This window comes from Caloenas nicobarica, chromosome 2 (assembly GCF_036013445.1).
Source record: "Caloenas nicobarica isolate bCalNic1 chromosome 2, bCalNic1.hap1, whole genome shotgun sequence".
NCBI classification, from domain to species: domain Eukaryota; kingdom Metazoa; phylum Chordata; class Aves; order Columbiformes; family Columbidae; genus Caloenas; species Caloenas nicobarica.
Genome location: NC_088246.1, coordinates 32453574 through 32465905, shown reverse-complemented (window position 1 = coordinate 32465905; position 12332 = coordinate 32453574). Strand labels below are relative to the sequence as shown.

Here is a 12332-nt window from a genome sequence, read left to right as displayed (position 1 = left end):
GTAAGAATATATTTGGTAGTTAAAACATACTAGAAAATTAATAGGAGATTAGCTATCAACTCGAACTTATGTTGTATACTATAATGAAGAGTCAAGTCATTAGACAGGAGAGCAATCTGGTTTATGCTTACAGCCTTTTTTTAATAAGGTTCAGCAGTCATTATGTTATGGGCATGAAGTTTTCTTTACTATTAAGTAACACATTTTAAGATGACATCTGCGGACTGTTACAGTGGTCCTTCACTTAATTCAGTGCAGCCACTGAGAAGAATATGAGAGTCACTGATTTTCTTTTTATTTTTAACCAACAGTTCTCATGAAGTTAGTTTGCTGCATCTACTGCCTTCATTAGAAAAAGAAGAAAAAAAAATATTCTGAAACTTAAGCAGAAAAGAGGATAACTCCTTATTCTATTCTTCGCTGAATTCTGTTTTTAATTAATTTTTCTTCTGTCTTTCCTGTCATCTTTCCTCCTATCTTATATTCCTAAAACATAATACCTTAGAGGTGGGGAATGGTTGCATGGCAGATTATCTAGAAGTCCTATGAAAGTAGTAATCTTCCTAATATGTCCATCTTAACTGCCTTTCTCTTACCCTCCACTTTCTGTGTGTAGCTGTAAGGTCTGTGGTCAGGAATTGTTCTATTTGGTGTGACCACAACACTTATATGTGGCAGATGTAGGACAGCAACCGAGATGAGTTAACCCTTAAACCATGAAATGGAATAATAAATCTGTGGGGTGGGGGAGGGCTTTTTTTCCCTTTTGTTTTTGTTGTTTGGGTTTTTTTATTACTTGTAAGATAAAATGACTGGCTCTGGACTTTCTCATTGCTGGTAACTTCCCTGGTGTGTGACTAACAATATATTATATCTGCAGTTATATTCACTGGGAAGTCCATGGCTGGGAAGTACTTAAGATCAAGAGGAAATACCAAAAGAAATATCAGTCCCATATGAATTTCTTGGGTTTTTTCAGTTGAAACATTAGGCACTTGAGAAAATATATGTGAATTGTCTTAAAGGTGTTGATAACTTTGATAGCTATAGGGTAATACATACAGGCTTGGTTTGTTGCAAGATGAAAAGACTACTGTATATTTATCTGTGGTAGTAGGCAACTGACTTTTGATCATGTTTGTTTTTCATTTTCCTAACCAAATTTATTATGAAAATAGATGTGTTTTTATTGGCATTCTAAAGTATATTTCCCTTCATAAATATTACCTTTTATTCATTGTAGGTGCCTCCTTTGATCCAGAAAACTTACTCAGATCCTGAACATTGCCGTGTTGCAGCACCAATTGATGATAATGTGAGTCTGACATTTGTCCTTTCAAAGTTGGCTACCCTAAAACCGAATTAATGTGTTACTTATTTTATGTTAAACTACGTATTTATTTTTTTCTGATATTATACCAGGCAATTACAGAATTTTTAGCTTTTTAAAAAGAAACTTAGGTGCTTCCTTCTAAAATTAACGTTTTAGTAGTACTAAAATGTTTTGCACAACAGTGGAATAACTTAGAGAGTCCATGCTACTGCTTCTGTGTTTTGTGAGTGGGGGTTTCTTTGGTCTGGTTTTGGTTTTTTTCCTCCTTCCTCCTATTTTTGTCTGTTAATGTATGGTACCAGACTGTTAGCATCATTTCAGTTGGCATTTTATGGATTCTGATTTCCGATGTGACCTTTAAGGGGGCATTTGTTTAATGGATCAGAAGTAGTGTTTGCTATGTTTTTATGGAAAAAACCTTCCAAATGTGTTCCTAAATAATAAGCTTCTAGTATGTGAATACCTAAAATATATAAAGTAGTAGTATTAGCAACTTGAAAGTGAATTTTAAGCTCTTGGTGTTTTCATAAGCTGTGGTATTTTGCTGTTGCTTTGATTGAAATATTGATCATATATGTGAAAACAATTGGGAAAAAACTTTTAAGTAGGACAGAAAGGCCATGAGATTACCAGTGATTATGTGCAATTTGTTACGGTCATAAATCTGCACCTGTTCTGCCCTTCACGTTTTGGGTTTTTTGGTCACATCAAAGCATTCCAGTTTGTCTTTCTGTGTATAACTGCAATGATGGCATGATGACTTGCTAGATGTAGTTTCGCTCAAATAACACAGCCTTTAGTTCTTCTGGGATCTTTTTCACCATTATTTTTTTGTATTCATAAGTTTGTAATTACAAATGTGTATCTTTGTTAGTCCTGAGGCTTCTGTTTTTCACAGGCAAAACAAAACAATGTCCATTGAAGTATATGAGCAGCTTCTCTGCAAGTATTTTCATTGATCTTCTGTGCAATTCTTGAATGCTTCTAAGTTAATGCACCAAGTTTCTGAAAGGTGGATTTCAAATGTTTTAAAACCTTTCAACTCTCCAGCTGCTCTTTTAAGACACGGTCACAACTTAGTTATTAAATCAGACTAAAAATATGTCAGTCTGAATAGAATTTTACATTTCTTGTTTCTTAAATGCAGAGAAGCACTGTAAAAGTGAGACATGGATCTGTAGAATCTACAGTTGAATTATGAATCCACTGTCTGTGTTCCAGTTGTATATAAAGATGTAGGCTGTGCAGTCCACAGAGCTATGAGATGTACTTGCTACAGTATAGGATTAACAATATAATGCAAACTACTGCTCTTCCAGGTAGAGCTGTATCAGATTTAAAAGACAAAACAAAATTCTGAATGTTATGCTTAGAATCTAAAAATCCTAATTAAAACAAACAAAAAACCAAAAAGCACTCACTCTTTAAATACATTTTGCTGAGGATATAGTAAAATTTTAATTTTAGCTTGGTACTCTATAACGTGTTTAGTAATAAACACGAAGTTTAAATAATGAATCAGTCAAAACATCGAATTAATTTGTTGTATATGAGATAAATATTTGTGGTGTCTTGTGCAATATGACTAACTCCAAACGCTATCTTTTATGCAATAGCTCAACAATATGTAGGCTTCTATTTTGACATATAAGCAGTCCATGAGAAACTACAGTTGTTTCTATAAAAGAAACATTAATAACAACTAAGATGAAAATCTAATAATCTCATACGACAGAATTTAGTAAACTCTTGCTCAAATTTTAATATTTGAAAAAATGTTGACAGTTACTGCAAGTGTACGCCATCCAAAGTTAATGAATCCTCTGGTTTAGGATTTCCACAAAAGTTGGGTTTTGTAAGCCAGTATGTATAACATCTTATATTAAATAGTAAAACGATGATGCTTTTCTTAATCTATAAGCATAAAAGCACTTAATAGCCATGCTGGTTAGCACGATATTTAAATAAACGGCAGTTCATTGCAGCGAAATGTCATTGTTCTTAGGAGGTTCTGAATTTGATGTGGCGCATGCCTGAGAAAAAGATGCCAAACAAAAGCTCCTTCCAGAGTTTTCGTGTTAGGCAGTGGAAAGCACAGCTACCAAAGGAAGAGGTCAGGGACAAGCTCTCTTTAGGACTTATTACTTGTATTAATACTAATTTTGTTCAACTTTGAAATAAGTGTTTCTTTTTGTCTTATTTTAAATCGTCAATGGATTTAAGCCTAGTTTACCTTTTAATTTTTAATCTTTTTTTGCTATCAGTGATGTTACAGAAGATTTAGTGAAGATTTCATATTCCAGTAAAATACAGAGCAAAGCTTTTCTGACATTGTTCTCCTTATACTGAAGCATTTGGCCTGTGAAGTAGCTACTAAAACTGTAGCTTTCTTGAACCGAAACAAAAATTTACTGATTATACTTTTTACTCACTTGATCAGGTGGATGACAATATTCCACTGAGAGTAATGCTCCTCCTTATGGATGAAGTCTTTGATTTAAAGGAAAGAAATCAGTGGTTAAGAAGAAATATAAAAAATCTGCTTCAGCAACTTATTAGAGCAACATATGGTGACACAATTAATAGGTAATGCTTTTCTTAAATAGAGCGATTGTGTGAGTGAGTGTGTGTAGAATGTGTGTATAAATCCTTTTTGGTATTACTAAATTATTGTAGTGTAGATCTGCATGCACTCCCCTTTGAAGAGGGTCAATAAACCAAGCACAAATGTGGTGCAAAATGGAGATAAACACAGAACATTCCTTAAAGACAAATTCCAGTAACTTTTGTGCTAGAGAGCTTCCGAAAGAGCTTTCACATTATCAACAAGAGTTCACATTTCTGTGAATGTAACTTAATACTGATGGTGTCTGTGCTTTTTGCCCTGTGTTTACTCTATGCTTTTTGGGTTTAATTCTATTTATTACTTTCTGCACTATTTCTATTTACACCTCTTTGATGCCACAAATAATATGCTGGTATTATCAAATTATTTGAACTGTACAGAGGTCTCATGTTAAGGTTTTGCTGTCATACTTTAAAAGAAGAGAAAGGCCTTTTTGGGTGTCTGTTCTGCCCCCTGTGTTCTCTGTAATTCACATATGCCCTTTTTCATGCAAATGTAAAGCAAATTACTAGTGCTAAATAGGCAATGTTTCTTGCCTTCAGCTTAGAAATCTACTGTTTCCAGGCTTTCCATTCTAATAATTTGTTTCTGAAATGTAAATAAAAATATAGAACAAAAAAAGTTCTTGAAACAGGATTAGCACTAAATTGTCACTTTGGATTAGTGCCATGAATCAAAAACTTAATTTCTGGCAAGTGAGAAGTAATTTCGTATTACTTCTGAAGAACATTTGTCACTGTATCATTACTTTTTACCCTTCACAAGTAAATTTTTTATGTTCTCATCATCACTGTTAAACCTATAGACAGTTCTTGTGGTACCAGTAGTGATGCAGCTGTGTAATAACAGCAGCTTCCAAAAACATGCTGCCCTGTTGAACAACTCTGAATCCTTTTCGCTGTTTTCAGACTGTAGTATAACTAGCTGAGTTTGTGCACAGGCTGGTGTTTTCTTACTGCAGAGATGTGTGCAGAACTGGTTTACTTTTGCATTTGGAACTATTCCAGATACAGCTTCCTCTGGTTTAGCAGTCAGACCAGCAGTCAATCCTAGCAGATTCTTGGGGTTTAAGGGCATTCTGCAGCAAAATCGTGTTTTCCTGTTTCTTAGAAAACTAAATTCAAATCATGTTTAGGGAAATAACCGGGATTATGGCGATACACAGATGTGTATATTGTTTCTGTAAACATGCTATATTTGGATATTGAGTTGTGTGTATGTTGATGAATGAAGGTCAAAGTTTATGATCAATCCGTATCTCCTGTTAAAGATTATGAAGTGCATACATAAGTATGGTAATTTGAGATTTTAAGTAGGTTCTTTGCTTACAGAAGCAGAATTTGAAGAGTGCTCCATGAAGAGGAGTGCTCTACAAGCAGAACATTTCTCTGAATTGAATTGCAACATCAGTTTTCCAGACTGCTTAGTCGTAGCACATTTACTTACAAAGAAAAAGTAGAAACAAAAAAAGCTATAATCACTTCAGCTTCAAGAGTGATCAGTGAGCTTAGACTTTTATCTTGACAATCAGTGTTTGCCTTCTGACTGTGAAGTTTTGTATAACCTGCTTATGGAGTTGGAGAAAGGTGAAATTATACTTATTTTGCCCTAGAGTTCTCTTTAAAATGCTGTACTTACTTGATCTCTGTTTTAAAAATTAAACGAGAGACTCGTTGCTTCGATTTTAGAAAAATAGTTGATCATGTCGATTGGATGACATCTCCTGAGCAAGTAGCAGATGCGGTGAAACGCTTCAGGTATGTCTTTTATCATAGATGATAAACATGAAGTACTTGCCAATTGATGTCTAATATCTGTGTATCTTTCCTATTCCTTTTATGTGAGGAAATTATTATTACTGCACAGAATTCTAATTGGAGCATACGCTGCTTTTTATGTGTGTAAAGTGGGAGAGAGTAATGTCGCATGAAGAATATTTTTGAGTTTTCTCCTCTTCCTTAGAAAGTTCTTTGCTAACCAGTCTAAAAAAGCTGGAGTATGGGTATACTTATGAATTTCATCTTATTACTGGATGAAGTATCTTGTTTACCTTGCTGAATGCGTGTGCCTGCCTTGTCTTGAAAGGTAAACAATTATTACGGAAAAAAAACCCCACAGCTCTAAGCTAATATGTTTTGCATGTGGGCAGATACAACAGAACCGAGGTCTGAGTTTGAATGCATCAAATGCCCTGTCATTCTTTTTCCTAAAAGTATCAATGGCTTCTGCAATATTGTTGAGCAAAAGCCACTTCTGCCCTTGCCTTTTTTTTTTTTTTTTGATGGAGTGAAAGAGATAAAAGTAGCCTATTAGCCAAAGGGTCATGCTTCACAGGTATTCTGTTATTCTTTAATAAAACCAAGTAAGAATGTACACTTCTTACTCAGAATGTCATTCACTGAGGCTAAATACCTTTACAGACAGAGGCATGTCTTATGCCATGGGCTTTATACTACACTGCAACTACTTCATCTCAGCTTTAGCTTGTTGATAAGTTAGCTGCTGTCCGAGATCTAAAGAAACAATTAATAGACTAAAGCCTGGAGTCTCTCAGTGGCAATAGAGACTGATTGGTAAAGGCAAATATTAGGTATATTTTATGTAACGACCATGTGGTATTTGAATGTTTTTGGTATGTAATATTTTCTTAAATTTTTCTTAAAATTTTCTTTCATCTGATTCTTGTACTGAAAAAGTATATGGTAACTATGAGTAGGTTGAGTGTATTGTACTTCTTGCTTTTGATTTCTTTTTCATCTTTTCCCTTTTCTAATATTTGAAGTGTGCGTTAGGTTGTGTATAAATTACTTTCTTGTATTTTATGAAATAGCTTTGAGGGGTTAAAAAGAGCCTTTCACTTGATAAAATTTTAATGTATTTTGACAGATTTGCTTTTGTTACAGAGATGCTTTTTGGCCCAATGGCATTTTAGCAGAAACTGTTCCACGAAGGGACAAAGCTATTAGAATGAGAACAAGAGTGGCAGGAAAGACCAAATTACTGGAGGTAATGCCAGGTAAGTGAGTCGGGGGTTGAAGCCTAATAATTGTTACCAGACGTTGTTACTGGAATTAATGTCAGTATTCTTGTTGATTGTTGAAATCTTGAGATATGAGTTGTATTTAAATGAAAAGGTTTTTAATTATTAAAACACTGAACATTTTCTCAGGTACTGTGACTTTGCAACTGTAATTCTCTTAGAACCAACCTGATATCTAGTTTCACTAGAGGACTGAAGTTTTTTGCAGCATGATTTTATGTAAAATAACATGGTTCCACATATATAGTGTAAAAGTGAAGTAATTTTCAGAAATGCTTTCTACCGTAAGAGAACTTTTAGCTTAGTCGTGTTTTGTATAACAGAGGCACTGTTACTTCAAATTCCAAGCTGCATAATTTGGAAGACTTAATATTCAGTTTAAGTTTGTTAACATAGAAGCAGAATTTAGCTTAAGCTTCTGTGTAACTTTCATTTTTGTAGATGAACTGAAGCACATCATAGGTGCTGAGACAACACGGAAAGGCATTCTTCGGGTCTTCGAAATGTTCCAGCACACTCAACTCAATAAGAGAATGGTGTACGTGTTTCTGGAGAGATTCCTAGAAACCTTATTTCCACAAAACAAGTTCCATGAGCTCTTCAACAAACTGCATTCACGGTCAAAGCAGATGCAGAGGTATAAGCAGAGACTACATTCTACTCAAGCGCCTTCCTTGCAGAAAAGGTGACACTTCAAACCTATTAAGCTGGTGTATGTTTGTCCAGGACTAATTACTTGGGCAGATTCTCTGGGGCTTCAAACTCACACGCTGTTATTTCTGCACCAGTCTTCTAGTGTCACATATTAGATTATTAATGCATCTGTAAGACCTGTGGATCTTCTCATCTTCACTTGTAATTCAACCACTACCAGAAGGGTTTGTGTGTCTTAAATGATTTGGTGTGTCTTCATGCAACTTTGAGAAGAATACTGGCCCAATGTACAAGAATGCTGATTCCTTCCGTTCCTGAGTTGATGTTTTGCCAGCAATGAAAAGTGCCAGACTGTTCAAGTAAAGCACAACTGCGGTGATACAATGGAAGAACAGGATGTTTTGGCACTGGGAGATAGTGCAATGTGTGAGAATCAGGTGGAATTGGTTCTACGTTATGACTGTTGAGGCTCTGTAGGGCTCTTTTAACATTCCTGTAAAGGCTGAGCTGACAGGAAAAGCAGTCTCTAGAATAGCAGGTTCATAGGAGAGGGGAGAAATAGTTACAGCCCCATCAAAAAAGTACATTTAGTAAAGAAAAGTTGAGGTAATGTGGCTTTTATGCCACATTTACTTCACCTTTCCTGTTTTGAAAAATAAACTAACATTAGACCTAATGGGAGTTTCAGTAAAGGCAGAGGTGCAGTAGAAATAAACCCTTTATTCTGATTATTTTGTAGCTTTAAGAGCCATATTCTGCTCGTATGGAACCTGGCATACATTTTGCATGTAACCTCCGTGGAGAAGGGGCATGATATTTCTGTTCACTTGGCGTATTTGAACATATGTCAAGTTGACCGTTGTAGAAGGAATGGGGTACATGTTTCAGAGAGGATAGACATCATGTTAGAAGATGAGGAAATTGCACTAAGCCACAGCTTACATGCAACTCCCCACTAAAATTTGAAACTTTTTTTGGGTGTAGAAGACTATGTCCTACTTAATTGCAAGATTCCTTCCTTTTTAGTGTGTAAGCCTCATACGGAATAATATTAGAATTAGTTGGTTCCTCACAGGTAAAAGATTTCATTAGTCATATGCAAACACTTGGAAATTCCTGAACGCATCTCATTGTATATATGAAAATAAAAAGAATATAAAACTACGATATTTTTTTATATAATTTTTTTATTTTTTGCATAGTGTAAAATTTTAATAAAAATTTGACATCAAGGCCCCACATCCATCTGGTTAGTTTCATTGAAGAATTTCTGTCCAATTAAAAATAAAGTAACAACTGAATCATCCTTTTTGGCCACAGCATATCTTAGTTTGTGTTTTTCCTTTTTGTAGTCCCCTACTGTTTGAGCACCGCTGTCTGGGTGAATAGAAAGTTAATCCTATAGAGTCCGGTTTTTTTCTGAATGCTAAACACAGGGTAAGATACAGCTGTTGATCAAGGATCCTTACAGTAATCTGTGTCTAAATGGGAACAAACGATCCTTTGGTGTGGGGGAGGAACATAGACCTTTTATGAAAGCATTCTAAGAGAAGATAGAAGGCTCTCAAAGGACCTAGTTAAATTGACTGAAGCCTCTATATAGATCATTTTTTCTCATGGACTCTATTAATGCAATGTAGCCTTTTATTATACTACTTATGATGATCATATTGTACTGTTAACATTCTCATACAGTATGCATGGGCTCAAGTGCACTTTTTTTTTCTCTATATTGCAGAAATAAATACTGTAATTGAAATCCTTTTATAATCCCTAGGAAAACAAGTTGGTAAATATGTAAGAACCCTTCCCCTTTCCTCTCTGCAGGTTCTGTAGAAGTGTGATGATGAAATGCTGTTGAATTTAACAAAATTCTTGAGTTCTGTGTGAAGTAAACAACATAGCCAGCTCCTCTTGTTTACATGCGTGTATTTTCCTCTGATGTCAGGGTGCTCCAGGGTACTGGACATCTGACTGATGAAAGATCGTTCAGCACTTGTTCATGGCGATATAGTAAATATATCATAGATCCTTACCAAATCTAATTTATGTCTTTCAAATCACTGAATTTGTTATGCAGTATGAAAGTGGGAAGTTCAAATACTGTTTTGTCAAATCCGTGGAACCTTTTATTTATATGTAGGTACCATGAAAAATTTCAAGGGAATAGTGATCATGTGCAAATTTGGGATTTTCTTTTTTAATTATCTGGTACATTTATTTACAAAAATAAAATAATATCTCTAGGAATGTGAACTGAACATAATATGCCATGTTTATTAGTCATTTTACTTAATGAATTTATTACATATATATACCTATACACACATTTATATACATGTGTGTGCATATGTATATATGTATTGAAGTTTTGTCTTCTGTATTTAATTACAGAATGTGGCTTCATAATTCAGTGGTGCCTGTTGGCTGGCAAGCATCATCAGAAATGAATACTTTGTGTTAAAAAGAGTTTGTATGTATCTTTATTTAAGTGGTTTTCCTGTTGACGATTTAAAATACCTGCCCAGTCAACCCATGCGGCCTCTTATTCTAGAAGTTCTCCACAACTGAATGTTAATCTACAGCACTTAAATGTCTGGGTGTATCTTCTGGCCTTTGAGTGCTGTGACTGAACACTGAAAATTGTGCCATTGTCAACAAATGCACTTGTTTTAGCCTTAATTATTTTTAAGAGAAAATGAGCAATTGAGTTTTTCGTTTGGTTCATCCTCAAGCTTGTGCTGCTGGTGTTTGCTAGACCTAAACAGTAAATTTTAAGTGCTACCAGAATGTGTACCAAAATATAAACACGTGGATTCCACAATCTAAATTTTAATTTTGTGCAATATTTTCATTTAATGCATGTCTATTTGAATAACTGAAAATAAATGAATTTTTAATGTTTTGAAGTCTAGGTTAAAAATGTCTTCTCAGCTGAACAATTTTGCATTCTGTTGTTGTGTTAGGTTTTTTTAAGGACTTGTTTTAAAAGTCTTATTTGTTACTCCTTTGTTAATTCCCTTGTTCTCAATGATCCTTGCTCATCTGAGCAAAGCTCATGCATTTCAAGGGAAAAATGTGAAGAGCACATCTCATGAATTTAGCTGTTATAAATTACTTGTGCATATCATTGTACAGTAAGTGTCAGCTGTGTGCCTAATTGTTCTCTTGATGCTTTTTCCCTCCCTTCCCCCTCCTCTCGTTTCGGTAACAAAAGAATGAACATGAAACAGGCTGTCATGGTCACTTCTACCGAATGGCAGAGGACTCTGAAATTTTTTTTTTTTGGAGTTTGCATTTATGTTCTGTCCAATAGAAAGCTAAAAAGTTACACTAATAAAGTATTAACAGGATTATTATCAGTCTCTGTTTACTTTTAAAATATCTTTTCTCACTAGCAGGTACCAATGTTCCTCAAATCTGGAAAAATCACTAAAGTATTGCTGTTAAGTGCTGCTTAAATAAAACAATCATTCCTTGATTTTTTTTTTCTTTAAACAGTTTATAAGCTGGTTTTGCTTTTAACAAATTAATATCTACAGTCATTTTCAAGCAGTATTTGCAGGGAGTCCTGTATTTTAAAAGGTCATGTGCAAACATAGTGGAGTTGCATGAGGTAGGAGGCTTTTTTTACTGTTGGGGTTTTTTTCTCTTCGGCTTTTTCCCCCCTGGGTTTATTTTTGCAGCAGCTGGATCTACCATGGGAGCACAATTGTTACCCTTGATGTATTTATTCCAGCTGTTTCACATTCATCAAAAAGATGTCCTGAGCTGCAGAGATGTTATAATAGTTCTTTGACCCTAGAGTAAAGTGTTACCATTTTCACTAACTTACATGCTTTTGCTAGAGGATATAGACACATCTCAGGATTTCCACTAGTTGATTGCAAGTTCTTATTTGTTGAAGCTGTTATTCCAGGGTCACTTCATGGAAAGAAATTAACTCCATTATCAGCTTCCTTTAGAAGACTTAAGAATATCTGCCGTTTGCGAAGTGAGGGTAATGTGTGTCTGGGGCTTGTTTAACTCTCCAGTCCTATCATGTTGTCTGTTTTTTATTGGTTTCGATGTCTAGTGAATGTGTGAGGATTGATAAAGCTTTTGTAAAGTTTGGTAATCAGCATCACTCTGCATCTGTTTTTTTACTACAAATTTCTTTATTTTCTCTTGGAAGAAAGGTAATTGTGTAATGAAAAGAGAGTTCACTTCTGTTAATTATTTAGAAATAAATTAAGCTGTATTTTTCATGAAACACTTGAAACATCTATGTCACTACAGTTTCCACCACCCACACATGAAAATGTATTTGAATACTTTTCAAATATCTCAAATAACTGTTTCCCATGCATGCTCTGTCTCTTTGAATTACTATGGTATGTTGGGGTTGAGATGATCTGCATGGGTCAGTTAAATTATTTGATATCTGGTTCAGAAAGGGCTAACTGGAATTTTCCTCTGACGTTAAAATTTGAAGAGGACAGAAGTTAATTCTGAGATTAGGTTTAAGTAGAAAACTAGATTATATTGAATTTGTTCACAATCAAGAGCTACTTATTGGGAGTAAAAAATGTAGCTTTCAAAAATGTTTTAAAAGCAAGTCCCGAGTAGTCTTTTGAGTCTTTGTGTTTGTAATTTTTTCAGCTTGAGCTCTAGAAACATGTTAATCTGAATTAAGTGGA

The 12332-nt window shown here is 34.7% G+C and overlaps 1 protein-coding gene across 3 annotated transcripts in view; it reads left to right on the top strand.

Annotated features, from left to right (window-relative positions):
• Positions 1–11012, top strand: part of SNX13 (sorting nexin 13) — a 69462-nt gene extending 58450 nt beyond the window's left edge. For all 3 annotated transcript variants that reach the window (XM_065629087.1, XM_065629089.1, XM_065629088.1), the window contains exons 22-26: positions 1244–1315; positions 3774–3919; positions 5648–5716; positions 6863–6975; positions 7441–11012. In XM_065629087.1, coding sequence (XP_065485159.1) covers positions 1244–1315; positions 3774–3919; positions 5648–5716; positions 6863–6975; positions 7441–7688 — 648 coding nt within the window. In that variant the 3' untranslated portion in view covers positions 7689–11012. The remainder of the gene's footprint in view (positions 1–1243; positions 1316–3773; positions 3920–5647; positions 5717–6862; positions 6976–7440) is intronic.
• Positions 11013–12332: the final 1320 nt, after the last annotated feature.